The sequence below is a fragment of the Ictidomys tridecemlineatus genome, chromosome 3 (genome assembly GCF_052094955.1).
Source record: "Ictidomys tridecemlineatus isolate mIctTri1 chromosome 3, mIctTri1.hap1, whole genome shotgun sequence".
NCBI classification, from domain to species: Eukaryota; Metazoa; Chordata; class Mammalia; order Rodentia; family Sciuridae; genus Ictidomys; species Ictidomys tridecemlineatus.
The window spans coordinates 130,716,599-130,733,686 of NC_135479.1; the positions used below are offsets into that span (position 1 = coordinate 130,716,599).

The following is a 17,088-nucleotide window of genomic DNA, read 5'->3' on the forward strand; positions in this document are numbered from 1 at the left end:
ATTGATGATACTGCTAGCAGAGTTGTGATGAAACCAACAGGTTCAGACATTGCTACTATCAGCAAAACTAGTAAACTCCTCACTTGTAATGAAAACAGTAAGTAGATGAAGAATCTGTAATACATGAAATAGTATATATCACTACAACTTTTACATAGCTGTAAACATAAAAACTAGAAAGGATTTTAAAGAGGAATAAAATCACATCTATAATGGGCAATGAGCAAGGACCTGTGGTAGAAAAAGAGAAAAGTTGACCAAACTTATAAGCTTAGGGTAAGAAGGTAGGGTTGGAGAAGTGTTAGGACATACTTTGCTTGAAAGATATCTCTAATCTGCTCAATTTTAGTGGTTTAAAATACACACACACACACACAAATAAAATACCAAGATGCATAGAAAAGTTGTCTTTCAGTGGGGTCAGAGGGTAGGAGTTCCAGTGATGGTGATGTTGGTACCTTCAGAATGGCCTCATAGAATGGTCCCTGAGCAAATTTCAAGATCTCTTCAAGTTTGTTTCTCACTTGTGTGCCTAGATACTTGGGAAGTGCCATTTGAGGAGATCTCAGAGCTGCAGTGGCTGGGTAGTGGAGCCCAAGGAGCTGTCTTCTTGGGCAAATTCCGAGCAGAGGAAGTGGCCATCAAGAAAGTGAGAGAACAGAATGAGACGGATATCAAGCACTTGAGGAAGTTGAAGCACCCTAACATCATCGCATTCAAGTAGGTCAAGGCTTTATCTTTTTTTTTTTTTAAGAAATAGAGATATTTTATTTCTTTCAATATATGTACTTAGGTTCTTACTTTGAAAGACATTTCAAAATCACTGGATAGATTTAGCACTGTGCTAGATTGATTGGAAGGACATTAAAGAACTATTAAATCTGAGTCATGTCCTGAAACATCTTTTAATCTAAAAGTTCATTTTGCACAAGCATGCACTGCATGGGAGAGACACACACGTGGGGCAGGGAGGAAGGAAGTGGGTTTCTACCAAGCAGTCAGGCCTTCTGCAACAACCTCATTTATCAACGGGGTGACAGAGGTCACTTCAAAATAACCTGAATATCCCAAGACTCAGTTTAAAAAAAAAAAAAAAAAAGCTAATGTCTGAAGTGTTCAGAGAATATCCAATCCCTGTGTAATAGATATTTACTAGTTTCTATTAGCATTCCTTCTTAATATTGTCTTATAATAAACAGGTACTTTCAGAGCATAATCTCAGGTTTTACTAGATCCCTTTTCTATCAATGCAAAAGTTTTCTAAATCTTGTGATAGTGGAGTTATTGATGATATTAACTTATGTTATATTCCTTTCACAAAGTCGTTGTTTTCAAGAGTGTGTGAGCATATATTTCTAGTCTAGACTATTATTTCTTAATATCAACTGGGATCTCTAACAGAAGGAAGAGAGGCAAAGGTAAATTTGTGAAAGTCACCAAACTTGGAAGTGCTAAGCTCTAAAATATTTTAACCTCTTCTACCTGTACCTTTTCCTTGAGTTCCCCCTCTGATCAGTCTTTACATGTTGCCATAGTATTGAACAAATGAATGCTAACTGGCTTTAGGTGGGATGAAAGTTTAGAAACTAGAGGTTCTGGCATATTTGATAATATTTCTCCTTCCTGGAGAGTAGTATAACCAATGAGGATATAGCTAAAAGTGAAATAACTTACATATCTCTTCCCTAAAGTAGGAGCAAGTTTCCCAACAACTTTAAGAGGATCTTTCACTATAAAACTCACCTTACAAGCCAGGCTGGTGGCACATGCCTATAATCCCAGTGACTTAGAAGGCTAAAGCAGGAGGATCCGGAGTTCAAAGCCAGCCTCAGCAACAGTGAGGCGCTAAGCAATTCAGTGAAACCCTATCTGTAAATAAAATATAAAATAGGGCTAGGGATGTGACTCAGTGGTCAAGTGCTGCTGAGTTCAATCCCTGGTACCCCCCTCAAAAAAAAAAAAAAAACACCTCATGTTACAAAGCTAAAAATGTCATGTGACAAGTCTTAACTGGAATCACAACCCCAAAGTAAGGAATAGAAGTTTTTGGTACAGGTTTTGTAGAATGGGTTTTAATGAGTACGTAGGTTAAGAAGACTCCGTGGAAAGGGAAAAACGTGAAAAGGAGAAAACATACTCAAAGACAGAGGAAGTGTTTGGATGTATTTCCTCATGCAGAGAACATTCATGTAGAGTACATGAGAGTGAGCTTCAATTTCTGTCATAATTCCATCATTTGTTGCCCTAGTACAGCTAGGAGGATGCATGACTAAAATTAAGTGCTACAGAGACCAATTATAGTTTTTCCAAGGATGATATACTTCAAAAGATAACAGGATAATTATTTTAAGCAGCTAATAGAGACCCCATCTTCTTTTCTTCATTTTATTTCTCTGAAATGATCAGACTCCCTCTATGCTGTATCCTCCTAAATGGGAGAAAGGGCCAAGAACTTCTAAACTCAGATAATAGAACAGTGGGTTGAAACAAAGAGTGTTTGATAGATTAGCATGGCTTTTGGTCTCCTGAAATGACCTAGGCTGTGTGTCCCAGGTAAGAGAACTTTCCAAGGACGATGCCCTGGGTAATGGGAGGTAGAAATGTATCCCTAAGAGGATGAAGGAGCAAGAAGCTTTATCTTTCCTTCCATCCTTTTGTTTCTTCCTTCTTCCTCCCAGTCTTTTTCCCACCTCATCCTCTGACCCTCCTACCTGTATTTGCAGTTTTCAGCATTGTTGGGCAAGTTCTGCTGCACTGCTGCCCAGCCATTTAAGCTGAAGATCCCCAGTTGCCTTTACCTCCACATGGCAAACAATAGTGAGACTGTGTCCCTGACCCATTACACCATGCATTTGGGGCATTGTGCAGTGTTATATTTGCAGCCATCTGTGCCATGTGTTGCTTGGCCAGTGAATCACATTCAGGACCGTCTGGAAGATATGAGGACATTATTAGATTTTAATACATGTCCCTGGATTCTGATTTCTGGGCTTATAGCTTCTTTTGAAGTTAGTAAGAACTATGTGTAGAAAGGGAAGTGCAAGATAAGAATGTTATATATTTTTCTTCCATTTTTTTCTAGTAATCCTTTAAGAAAATCCAACCTGACTGTTCCTAATAAATTCAGTACCAAAAGGAAGAAAAGGTAGCAATTAGAACTGATAATAAAGCTGTTATTTATAGCAACTAAGAAACCTTGTCATAGTACAAGGCTGATGGAATGATCGCTTCTCATTCGTCAGTCAAGAGAGATGAAAAATTTAAAACGTATCACTGTTAGACCCTGTGTTTGAGTGACAATAAAGCATAGTTGAATAGGATGCTGAGTACTTTCAAACAAATATTTATCTTGATATTCTTAAATATTTTACATAATCCCAGTCCTATTCATTATTTCTCTACAATGACAATTAAATTATCTATTTGTAGTTGGTGTGTGTTCTCCTCTGAGTTCTTTTTTTTTTTTTTTTTTTGAGATTTCTTAAAGGTCAAATAATAAAAACCTGAAAAAAAATTTAAATTTGTTCTTTTTAGTTATATATGAAACTTGAAAAAAATTGCATGAAAAGTCAAGATGAGAATTCTGAGTAGCCTAGAAAATAATAGGAGAGTAATAGAAGTAGCTTTGTGGCATTTGACAGGCACATCAAGGCACAAAAAATGAAGTCTAATTAAATTTCTTTAATTATAACAAGATGTTCACATTATCAGCACCTCAAACCATGGCCTCTAAGTTCTTTCCTCACAGTAGCCTAAGAGATAGGACATGAATTGGTAGTTGGCTCAAGACCCTAACTGGATGTCATATAGATAGTACTCTGTGAATTTTTCTAGAAAGTTTCAAGGGAGGTGTACACACCATTAAGAGGTGGGACACAAAGAATTGCAGATGATAGTTATTCTCCTTTTGTCTTGAGAACAAAACTGTGAGGTAGACTTAATATCATTTTTCCCGCTTTTGTGAGCTAATGGAATTAACATAGGAATTCCCAATATGCTTGTCTATACTGAAGTTTAAAAGCTAAAATGAAGGTAGTACCATACAGAAAGAGGAGGCAGCCAGGCTTTGAAGTTAGACTGAGTTTGAAACTGACTTCTGTCACTTATTAGTTATATGAACTAGTTGTAATTCAGACAAGTCACTTTCACTTTGAGCTTTACCTGTAAAAGTGGAAGAGATAATACTTATCTTCCAGTAGTTTGTAAGACAGATCTTAAATAAGACAAACTGTGTGGGGTATTAAATAAGACAAACAAACATAAACATGTCTGAAAAATTTAAGTTTTTTTTTCCTGATATTATTCTTCTTCCTGTTCCATGCCTCTGCACATGTTACTGTGAAGGCTTTCTTCAGCTATGAATATTGAGGTGAAGTCAAGAAACATTTATCAAGGACTTACTAAGAACTTCCAAGTCTTGTGAGAGAGAGAAAAGAATTTGAAGACCTTTCCCTTCAAGGAGTCTGTAATCTCTCTGAGCAGAGAAAAACTGCATGTAAAATATTCATGGCTGCTATATGTTATAGGAACTTAGAGAAGTGAGAGATCTTTTCAGATTGGAATAATCAGGATACGTTTCATGAAAGATGGAAATATAGTCTGCATAGATGTATATAATATGTTATATAACGTTACTTTTATTCTAAATAAAAATGATTTTCAGACTACATAAAAATGGACTTGTTAGTTATTTTAAATTCAACTAATTTAAAATCCATTAAGTAATAATAAAAATAATTTGAATTCTCAGTTCCCTCTATATAATACCCCCTTTCTTAATGTAAAAGGAAGATACTTTTATACTTAACAAAGATATATTGCTATTCTAAACAATCTAAAACAACACAGTGTCTAGCCTATATAAGCCTCAGAAAAGGGTGTTCTTTGTCCCAGAATGGAATGGTTCCACATAAAACTACCAGACAGCCCAGCCTATAGATTACTAGAGTGACCAGAACAAAACAAAATTGTCTATATGCATAATAGACCAACCTGTAGGCTAGAGAGATTTTAATTCTAAAGAACTAGGAACTATTAACTATGTGCACCTTTTAAATCAATTGGAAAAAGAATTTGTCTTTATTAAATATTCTTAAACTATAAAAATATATATGTATATATATGTATATGTATGTATGTACATGTTTATGTTTTTCTTGGAAGGGGTGTTTGTACTCAGGCCCCATGTTATTGTATCATCATGGAATACTGTGCCCACGGACAACTTTATGAAGTCTTGAGAGCTGGCAGGAAGATCACACCTCGATTACTAGTAGACTGGTCCACAGGAATTGCAAGTGGAATGAATTATTTACACCTCCATAAAATTATTCATCGTGATCTCAAATCACCTAAGTGAGTTTTGGAGCTTATTTTTCACATATTTTGCTTTGTTGTTTTGAAATAAGGAATTTTTATCAACTATAATTGAAGTTTTCAGACATCATACTTTGAGTTCAGATTAAAGTCAGCACAGTGGGTAATTCTATTTGCCTATCTTTTGGAATATTTGTTGAGCTGCTTACTTACCTTACATGTGGCAGATATGTTCAAGTACCTGACACCATTTTCCCCTTTTTATTGTCGCTTTTAAATCGTATAATTGTACAAAATTCATTATTATCTGAACTATTCAACTTCTATCATCTCTGATAATTAATACCAAACTTCTCTACCAGAAAGCTTGGTTTGTTGTATTCCTACTGGTTTGTTGATTGCAGTACCAGGGACTGAACTCAGGGGTGTTCTATGAATTATTTACACCTCCATAAAATTATTGATTTTATAGTCTTAGTGTATACAATAGAGTAAAAATGGGTGATAAGAAACAGAGGCAAAAAAAAAAACATAAAAACATTAGTACCAAAACTTGTTCACAAAATATATGCCATAAACTTATAGGTGTGTTAATGGCACACATCTATAAATTCAGCTACTCTGGAGGCTGAGGCAAGAGATTGCAAGTTTCAGGCCAGCCTGAGCAACTTAGCATGATCTCATCTCAAAATAAAAGATGGCTTGGGAAGTAGCTCAGTGGTAAAGCACCTACTACTAAAAAAAGAAAGAAAAAAGTATCTTATAAGATTTTGTACAGGTGTTTTTGAGAACTATAAATTTGGCATTGAGCTTCTGAGAGTCTAAACAAAGGAGAAAATAAACAGGTACAAGTTATAAAGTGGTCATAACAAACATAGTTATTTAAGAGAAGCAGAGCTATTTCTGTTAATCTCTGATTTCCAAATGATTCCTTGGTAGCCAATAATCACTTAAGTGTGTATTCAACTCCCCAAATTTCATGAAGGAAAGAAATGAATTGGTAAAATGGCATATGTCCATGTAGCTCTATTTTTTAAACATATTTCTCATCACATTTTGGTTTACAGAAGCAGAAAGACTGTTTTTTCAAAAACATTTGCATAGTGCTTTATTGGTTTACAACATATTTTATAGACATTATCACATCTTTGATTGTATCAAAAACTGTGGATGTTAGAAGTGATAATATCATTATTATTTTTGTTTATGTAAGAGAAAGTAGGCCTCAGCCCAAAGGGACTAGGACTTGAACCTAGAACTTTAGAGCCAGACTACAGCATCCTACCTCATTATGTGAAGATAAGGGATTCATAATGAATCCTGCCTCTTCTCCTCTAGGGAAGATAAAATCAGTCCTTGGTTAAAAAGTTAATGAAACTCTTATTTATCATCATCATTCTCAACAATGTTTATTACAATTGTTAGCTCATTGAACAAACTCCTTCCTGTACTTGCAAATAAACATTACTATATAGCGTTCATTCCTTCTGTTCATATTCTTAACACAATCTGTTGCCTTTCTCATCCCCTGCATACACATAAAATATGCAAAATACTTACTAAAGGCATCTTCAAATGGTCTCTTGAAACCAACATGTTCTCCTTAAGAATTAAAGGTTAGAATAGTAAGTAGGTCATCCAGTGTTAACAATGCCACCCTTAACCCTAGAGGCTGAGGTGTTTTGGGGTTTCAATCGAACTTTAAGAAGACAAAGATCAGGGCTGGGGTTGTGGCTCAGTGGTAGAGTGCTCACCTAGTATGCATGAGGCACTGGGTTTGATACTCAGCACCACATACATATAAAATAAAGATATTTTATCAACCTAAAACTAAATATATATGTATATATGCATATGTATATGATATACATATATATATGAAGACAAAGATCAACCTGACATGTTGTAAGGAAAACTTTCACTACCAACATTAAATCTGCAGTCTGTGTGTCCCCAACATTGTCTCAGAAGATTTCAGAAAAGTTTCAGTGTTATATCATCTCTAATCTCCTCCCTTTTCTCATACCAACTGAGGCAGAAGAGGAAGTTCCTACAGTTTTTCTGTTCCTGGAGGCCTATCATGTTTTTTTAATTTCATGGCATATGACACTATCAATGCTCCAATTATGTCAGATAGCTCATAATATTTTAATCCACATGAATTTACACTAAGACTATAAAATCAAAGCTCCTAAACTATGTAAATCATATCCCGTGCAAAACCAGGGGAAGGATGTGGATAGAGGTATTCCAGTGCAACTGTACGCACAAAGCTGTTGAGTAAGTAGCAAGTCATTTGGCGTTGGGGGTGGAGGTGAGCAAGTGTGAAGTCCTTGGTTCAAATGACAAGGGCAGGAACAAATTCAGAAGTTTTCTGTTTTCTATTTTCCTTGAGTCTGATGCTATTTGAGTATTAAGCTTCTTATCTTTAAAAATAGGTACCTAGGGCTGGGGCTGTAGCCTAGTGGCAAAGGACTTGCCTGGCACATATGAGGCACTGGGTTTGATCCTTAGTACCACATAAAAATAAACAAATAAAATAAAGGCATGCTGTCCATCTACAACTATGAAAAAGAATTTTAATAGGTCCCTATATCATTAAGGCTCTGGCACCCTAACTCATTAACATTCAGAAGTTGTGAACAGGTTTTTTGGAGTGAACTCAGCCTAATGTATGAGGCTGCCCATACTTTGGATTTATATTCACCTTTAAGGCAAGCAAAAGCATCTGCTCCATGACACATTTCAGAAAAGTCCTATGAAAAGTAAAACATGACTTTTGTGGAAGCTACTTAAGCTTAGATTTATTCCTGCTTTTTCTTTTCAGCAATAGTGAAGTGCAGCATTCATATGTGTCTTTTAATGGATCTAGTGTCATGGTCCAATGCATGACATAACTGGCCATTATTTAAATAATGTTTTTAAATGAGGTGTTTTCCTTAGTGGGTTGGCCAAGACTGGCAAGGGAGTAAACCAAAACTATTGAGCACTGGTGTTTTATGTATCCAAGCTCATTTAATTCAAGTGAAAATTCTATGGGACCATTATTACCGGCACATAATATCTTATCCATGACTTGTGCAGCCAGATTATTTCAAAAAGGTAATATAGTGCTAACCTCAGACCTCCAAGAAAGTCTAGAGGAACTCCCTCTAATCAGCCACATTGACATACCTGTGGCAAAATCTATGAAATTCACACAAAATGAGATATAATGATTTTGCCTTATACATATGAAAAGTATTTTTGAGACCTTTTACATTTCTGAATTGTGAATAAGATATTGTGACCTGAATTGTCTCCATTTTATAGATTAGAAAACTGGTTTAGAAGAGTTAAGTAACTTGGCAAAGTTACACAGTTTGCAAATGGTGGAGGCAGGATAAAACTAGGCATTATGAGGATAGCAGAATGCAAGTTGAACTCCACAGGAAGCAGCAAACAAAATCTTTAATTGCCATTTAGAGTCATGGTTTTCATTACTACTAATGATCTGGATGTTTTCTTTATTTCTTTTTAAAGTGTTTTAGTGACTCACACAGATGCAGTAAAAATTTCAGATTTTGGTACATCTAAGGAACTCAGTGATAAAAGTACCAAGATGTCTTTTGCTGGCACGGTTGCATGGATGGCACCAGAAGTAATACGGAATGAACCTGTCTCTGAAAAAGTCGATATATGGTGAGTGATGCCATCTGTGCCAAATAGATTCACCCTATTAACCCTTTCTTCCTGCAACAGTTTTACTACCCAGAATATTCATTACTGTTGTTCACTTCTGGTTGATTTTCGTCTTATTTACAACTAAGGTAGTACCCAGTATGATGCTATATGGTTGGAAGGATCAGAAGAGGAATTAGGGTAAATATCCAGTTAGTAAATCATCAGTTCCCTAAGAAAATATGCTGACCTTTCTGGAAAACTAAAAGTCTATTTCAAATGACCATTTAGTATAGTCTTCCTGAAATGTACTGCATAATTCTCACCCTTTTGAGTAAAATACATTAAACAAAACTTACGTTTGCTAAACCAGGCATAGAGGCATATAAGACCCTGTCTCAAAACAGAAAAAAGAATTGGAGATGTAGTAGTGGAGCACCCCTGGATTTAATTCCCAGTACCTGAAGAAAGAAAAGAAAAACCTATTTTTGATGATTCACATCATCATTACACATATTTGTAATGTACTTTGTTATGATACAGTTTTGTGCTCTAGACCTATTTGAAATGTATAAGTCTATTTGCCTTTTTATTGAATAACTCCTATGAACTATGCTTTTATTTATTTATTTTTAATTTATTTTTTAGTTGTAGTTGGACACAAAACTTTTATTTTATTTATTTTTATGTGGTGCTGAGGATCAAACCCCGGGCCTCACACCTGCTAGGTGAGCAGTCTACCACTGAGCCACAACCCCAGTTATATGCTTTTATTTTTTATCTTTATCAACATTTCCTCTGAGGTCATAAGCCTTAGTTTTTATTTTCCCTGTAATTGCTTTTTCCCCCCACCCTTAAAATTGGCTACTGGAAACTTTTAGGCTTTAAGAAAATAATAGCATATGTTAAAATTGCATATAGCATCTGTGTAAGTGGGATAAGATAGAGTATTCATAGTTTTGATAGTTAACAAAGTGTCCTCCTTAGGAATTATACCAATTTGTGTTCTAATCAGAAATGTATAAGAGTGTTTTCTCAACAAATATATGCTACACTTTGTATTTTTAACTATTATGTAGATCAAAAATGGCATCTTGGAAGCAGTTTTCATTTGCATCCCTGCTATTATGAGTAAGGTTATACATTTTTGTATGCTTAAGAGTCATTCATCATTTCTTATTTGTGAACTATTCACATCCTTTTTTTCTGATCTTTTTTCTTATCAATTTATGAGGTGTTGTTTTTTGTTTTGGGGGGCTTTTTTGTTGTTGTTGTTGTTGTTTTGGTCCTGGGGATTGAACTCAGAGTCACTCAGCCACATCTCCAGCCCTATTTTTTGTATTTTATTTAGAGACAGGGTCTCACTGAGTTGCTTAGAGCCTCACTTTTGCTGAAGCTGTCTTTGAACTCGCAATCCTCCTGCCTCAGTCTCCCAAGGCTCTGGGACAATTTATGAGCATTTTATATGTCAAGGAAATTTGCCTTTTGTATAGATGAATTGCAGATACTTTTTACATTTTGTTATTTTGCTTATAGCATTTTTTCCTCAGGCCAAAATAGTTTTAATATAGCTCAATATATCAACCTCTCCTTTTCTCTTCTAGGTTTCCTAGTTAGAAAAGCCTTAATCACTCTTAAGATTATAAAAAAAATTCCCAATGTTTTCTTTTATTTTCCTTTTTTTTGCATTTAATTCTTTGATTCATTTAGAATTTATCTTTTTTTGGGTGTGTGTGTGTGTGTGTGTGTGTGTGTGTGTGTGTGTGTGTACAGAGGATTGAACCCAGAGGCACTTAACCACTGAGCCACATTCCCAGCCCTTTTTTGTATTTTATTTAGAGACAGGGTCTCTCTGAGTTGCCTAGGCTGGCTTTAAACTAGTGATCCTCCTGCCTCAGCCTCCTGAGCTGCTGGGATTACAGGCATATACCACTATATGGTGAGGGATAGATTTAATTTTTTCCCCAGTTTTCCCAATAGCAATTATTAACTAATCAAATTTTCCCGCTAGTTTGTGATGCCACTTCTACTGTATGTTCAGTTCTTGAATGTATTTATTAATTTCTAGATTTTAATTCCAGTCCATTAGTCTGTTTGTCTATTCATGTACCAGAGTTAATTATTGAGACTTTATAATGTCTTAATATCTGGAAGTGTTGGTTACCCTTCATTGATTTTTTTCAAAAGTTTCATGAATTTTTCTGTTTTTTAATAATAATATATTCTAATTTTAAAACTGGATATATATATACATATATATATGTTAATTTGACCAAAAATTAATTAAAAATTAAAATATAAATCAGTCTTTCTGAAATGTCTTCTATACATGTTCCTGGTACTACTGTAGGTCTTTTGGAGTGGTGCTTTGGGAGCTGCTGACAGGAGAGATCCCCTACAAAGATGTAGATTCATCAGCCATTATTTGGGGTGTTGGAAGCAATAGCCTACACCTTCCAGTTCCTTCTACTTGCCCTGATGGATTCAAAATCCTTATGAAACAGACATGGTAAGAAATACATTTCTCTTCCAACATTCTCTTTTACTTTTCTCTGCAAAGGCATAATACAACTTCTCTAAAACAAGTAGGTAAGTCTCTAATGTGTGTTTGCAGTCAACCATCTGGTGGTGGAAAGATTAGAGCCTTAGAGTCTGAAACCCTTGATTTCAAATGCTGGCCCTGCCTTTTTCTTTGGGGTGTGTCATCCAACTATCTGTCTTCATGTAGAGAGAGTGCTTGCTCATGGAGTTGTTTTGTGATTAATTAAAATTTATAAGTGAAGAAATTGGTATGATATCTTGAAATAGTAGGACTTAGTTAATGATAGCTATTATTATTTTACCAGGCCTAGTGGACTATTATCAAATAGCTCACTGCTCCTAGATTTCCATTTCATCAATAGAGGTATCTCTAAATTGTAGTTTTTGTTTGCCCTTCAGTACATCAAAACTATTTGTGATATAGCTATTTGGAGTTAAAATAGTGTATTTCATAAAGTAGAATAAAATTTTTATCTTCCTAGACACAAATTCTGAAATGCACAAGCTGTCTTTTTTACTTTTAGGCAAAGTAAACCTCGCAACAGACCTTCTTTTCGGCAGACACTCATGCATTTAGATATTGCATCTGCAGATGTACTTGCCACCCCACAGGAAACTTACTTCAAGTCTCAGGTAAGCTCAGAAACCTTCTAACAGATGCTACTGACCAGACAGGGAACTCTTTAGGAGAAAGGGTAACTCTTAGAAGGGGCCATTTTCATTCTTATAACAATGAAATAATCCTATTCATTGTTAAATAATAATGATACTTCACACATATGGCATTTGGGAGTTTGTTAAGCACTTGATGTACATTATCTCATTTGAAAAGAACATGTATTTGAATGTTGTCCTTATAGTGGGTTCTGGTAAAATTGTTGAAGAAAAAAGAAGAAAAGAGGATGCTAAACCTATAATATACCTCCATTTGAATTGGAATTTATGGCTGATCTTCATGAAAGCATTGCTTTCCTTGAAGCAGAAAAGCTGAAATACAGAGGAAAGAGATTGAATACCAGAAAGATCCGATGAGGCAATTAAGCCCAGAGAAAACCTTTTCTCTAATTCTGTGTGTTACCTAGTAATAGCTCCAAATAAAATATAATTTAATGTATCTGTTTGCCTTCACTGTACTAAAACCTTCCCAAAACTCATGGTTTAAAACAGTAAGCCTTTATTTAGATTTCCTGTGGGATGGTGATTTGTGCTATGCAATTCTTCTGCTGCCTCTGACTCGGTAAGCTCACATATCTGCAGTCAGTTACCAGGTCAGCCAGGAGGCTGGCTGGCTCTAGACAGACTTATTCACAAGTCTGGGGATACTCTGGCTGTTAACGTGGTGTACCTCCGTTCTCCTCTGAGTGGCCTCTAATCCTTTAGCAGGCTAGTATGGGCTTGTTTTTGCAGTTTCTAAGGAATAATAAATCAGAGACTTATCCTATTAGTCAAAGTTCTAACACATTCTCTATGATCCTTGAACCTAACTTTCCCCATAGCTGTGTCTATAAATAGACTTGCCTCTATATTTTTAGAGTTTCTGAGAAATTATTATGTAAGTAAAGTGTTTGTTTACACAGAAAATAAAATGATTAAGAGGTTGACTTTATGACAGTTCATGTATTCTTTGATATGTAGTCAGAGAAATTCCTTGAGAACTATTAAAGCTCATCCATTCAAATACATGTAGGTATGAGGCACTGGATAAGAAATCTTTCAAATGTCTTCTGCTAGTATTCAGAAAAGATAGTCCTTTTGTGAAATGAAAGAGAATGATAGTGAATACTCCAGGAAATCATTCAAACCTTAGCATATGGTTGTAATCAGAGCTTTGCTTCTTTTACAATAAAACTACATATCTCAATTATAAAAATACTTTAAAGTACTCTTAACTGACAAGCCATTGAGACAATCAGTTCTATTGTATATATTTGGAAAATTTCAAATTCTTTTTTTTCCATTTTTTTTATTGATTGTTCAAAACATTACAGAGTTCATGATATATCATCTTTCATACATTTGACTCAATTGGGTTTTGAACTCCCCAAATACATAATGCAGACTCACTTCTGTTACATACTCACATTTTTACATAATGGCATATTAGTGACTGTTGTATTCTGCTACCTTTCCTATCCCCTACTATCCCCCCTCCCCTCCCCTCCCCTCCCATCTTCCCTCTCTACCTCCTCTGCAGTTGTTCAATTCTCTCCCCTTTTTCCCCCTTCCCCTTGCCCCTCATAACCTCTTATAATTTTGTGTATCACTGAAGGTCTCCTACCATTTCCATAATTCTAAACAGATTTTTACTGAAGTTCTCTGTAAAATAAATTTTTCTGGAGTTCTCCCACTCTGAAGCTAGTTCAACTTGAGCAACTAAATATCAAGAGTCAGTATCCTGGGCTGGGGATGTGGCTCAAGCGGTAGCGCGCTCGCCTGGTATGCGTGGGGCCCGGGTTCGATCCTCAGCACCACATACAAACAAAGATGTGTCTGCTGATAACTAAAAAAAAAATAAAATATTAAAAATTCTCTCTCTCTCTCCTTCTCTCTCTCTCTCTCTCTTTAAAAAAAAAAAAAGAGTCAGTATCCTTAAAGGGCCAACCTATTTTATTATTGAGATACCCAAAGCATGGAGTATCTACACTGAGCTCAGGAAAGTTTCTTTGGGGAGAAGATTGAAGAGAAAATGTAGTACATTGGGCATTTGCCTTAGTTTGGGCTGCTACAACAAAATACCATAGATTGGATGGTTTATGATCAACAGGAATTTTTTCCCCATAGTTCTGAGGCTGGGAAGTCCAAGATCAAGTTCAAAACACCAGCAGATTTGGGGTTCTGGTAAGGGCCCAAGTTCTGGTTCATTGATGATGCCCTCTCACTGTGTCCTCACATGGCAAAGGGTCAACAAACTCCCTTGTGCCTGCTTTCTGAGGATACTTATTCCATTAAAAATAGGTAAGTTCTCATGACCTAAGCACCTCCCCAAAGGACTCTACCTTCTAATACCTTTACTTTGGGAGTTAAGATTTCAACATATGAATTTGGAGTGGGGAAAGTACAAACATTCAGACCATAACAGCCCTTTTTTGTTGTTATCACTTTGTTTGTTTATTTGTTTTGTTTGGTACTAAGGATTGAACTCAAGGCCACTCAACCACTGAGCCACATCCCCAGCCCTATTTTTTTGTATTTTATTTAGAGACAGGGTCTCACTGAGTTGCTTAGTGCCTTGCCATTGCTGAGGCTGGATTTGAACCCTCCAATCCTCCTGTCTCAGCCTCCCAAGCTGCTGTGATCACAGGCATGCACCACCTTTTCTGGCCATAACAGCACTTTTAATATTTATTAATCCATTCACATTTTTCTTCCAACGTAAAATTTCACTTCTCCCTCAACACCAAATCTGCTATTCTTGCTAGTTTCAAGATTTTTTTCAGGTATTTATAAGCTGATCTGACTCTAGGTCTGAAAGTGAGACTATCCCTGACTAATGTTAGTAAAATATTTATGAACTGTCTAGTGAGTTACTAGGAAAAGCAATGAACATTGAATCTAAACCCCTGTCTATCACTATAAACTACGTAACCTTCAATAAGTCACTAAGTTTTCTAACCCTTAGCTTACCCATCCAAACAAGGAAAATAATTGTATCTTCTTTTAGGGAGTTTCTGTGACAATCAAATGAAAAGATTAAAATGCAGGTATAGCATAAACTATTAAGAACTGTGTGATTATAAAATGTTATTCACCTCGCACAAAGTGTCCTTTGAGTTGTTATCTTCTGGGTGCTTTTTCAGATGAACTCCTGAGATGAATAAGATGGTAGCTAAAAAAAACTCCTAGTAATTGTGTTTTGACTTCATCCCTCCCCAAGAGGGAAGATCTGATTGTTTCACGTACACAGAATTTTGCTCTTGCCAGAGCAGTATTATACCTGAGGCCTTGCCTCCTCTCGCCTGCTGACAAGATGTTCTCAGTGTCATTTTCAATCAGTGGCTGTTAGCTCTTGGTCTCCACCTTCCACCAAACTGGTTGGTCAGGAGTGCTGCCAAGTGTCCAGCTGACCCCTTCCTGAGAAAAAGGGCTTCAGCAGCAGCACGTGTGTAAAAATGCATATAGAACAGATGACAAAGCAACGGATTTCAGCACAATATTAGATTCTGCCAAGGCTGTTACTCACCCCCAGACAATCACCCATTCTTCAAAGAGGCAATTATTGCTCCTGGTATTCAGCTGTATTCCATATTGGCCTTTAGAAAACAGCTGCTAGTTGGGTCCTATGCTCAGTTCCTAAATTCTCACACCATCCTCTGCTTTTGCACCATTCTTGCTTCCTCTTGAAAGCCACTATTGTTAGTTTTTCATTGCTGTGACCAAAATACCTGACTAAAACAACTTAATCCCTGGTTAGCCAACTCCATAGCTCTGGGCCTGAGGCAAGGCAGAAGAGCATGGAAGAAGGATGTGGCAGAGGACAGCTGCTCAGTTCCTGGCAGCCAGGAAGCAGAGAGAGGATTGCCAGAGAGAAGACAAACCCTTCTTGGGCACACCCTCAGTGACCTTCCTCCAATGAGGTTCCACCTCCCAATAGTTCATTCAGCCAGAAGGGGAGAGTCCCGTGATCTAATCACTAACCACAAGCTCCACCTCTGAACACAGGAGACTTTGGGGACATTCCAGATCCCATCGATACCACACTGTAACCACCCAGAGAGTGGTTAAAGAGATAACTGCACTTGTCCTGGGGCTAGCCTGTGCTGCCTTACAAGTATGCTTCTCACGAGTGATTAGGTGCCAAGGCTAGGCCCTCACACTGGGAAGGCAGTAAAGAGGAACTGAGTGCCAGTTAAGAACTGGATCAGATGTTCTCTAAGGTTTTTCTGATTCAGAATCTATGATTCCTACTCCTAAGCCCCCAGCATCTTGCTTCTCTATTCCTTGAACTAACCTAGAACTGGCTCGACATTTTTTTCCTTTATAAAAATTATGTAAAATAAACATAGTATAAAGTTTACCATTTTACTAGGTTAAGTGTCTAATTCAATGGCTTTCATCATTGCATTCACACTGTTGTGAGTGGTCACTACTATTTCCAAAAATTTTCATCAACCCATTAAGCAATAACCCCCTTTCCCCTCCTCTGATCTCTGATAATCTCTATTCTATTTTCAGTCTCTATGAATTTGCCTATTCTAGATATTTCACTTAACTGGAATCAAAAGATGTTTGTCCTTAGTGTAGGGCTTGTTTCACTTACTTAGCATGTTTTCAATGCTCATATATATTGTAACATTTGTCAGAACTTCATTATTTTTTGTAGTTGAATAGTATTCTATTGTATAATACCACATTCTATCCATTCATCTGTTGAGTCAGTTTCATTTTGATATCTATATTATGGGAGATAAATAGAAACAATTTTTTTGGTACAAAAACTTTAAACATCTACTGAGTAACTTTAGAAACCTTCTAAATGTCACAGATTTCCCTAGGCCTTCTCTGGGAGGTAAAGGGGATATCATTAATGGAGTGATCCAGGTTTCACTTGATTGTTCCCTTACTTGCTTACAC

General features: G+C 36.3%; 1 protein-coding gene across 7 annotated transcripts in view; it reads left to right on the forward strand.

Annotated features, from left to right (window-relative positions):
* Positions 1-17,088, forward strand: part of Map3k13 (mitogen-activated protein kinase kinase kinase 13) — a 168,701-nt gene that overhangs the window by 129,784 nt on the left and 21,829 nt on the right. For all 7 annotated transcript variants that reach the window (XM_040270166.2, XM_040270169.2, XM_040270168.2 and 4 more), the window contains 5 exons: positions 537-720; positions 5,164-5,355; positions 8,839-8,997; positions 11,327-11,485; positions 12,042-12,150. In XM_040270166.2, coding sequence (XP_040126100.2) covers positions 537-720; positions 5,164-5,355; positions 8,839-8,997; positions 11,327-11,485; positions 12,042-12,150 — 803 coding nt within the window. The remainder of the gene's footprint in view (positions 1-536; positions 721-5,163; positions 5,356-8,838; positions 8,998-11,326; positions 11,486-12,041; positions 12,151-17,088) is intronic.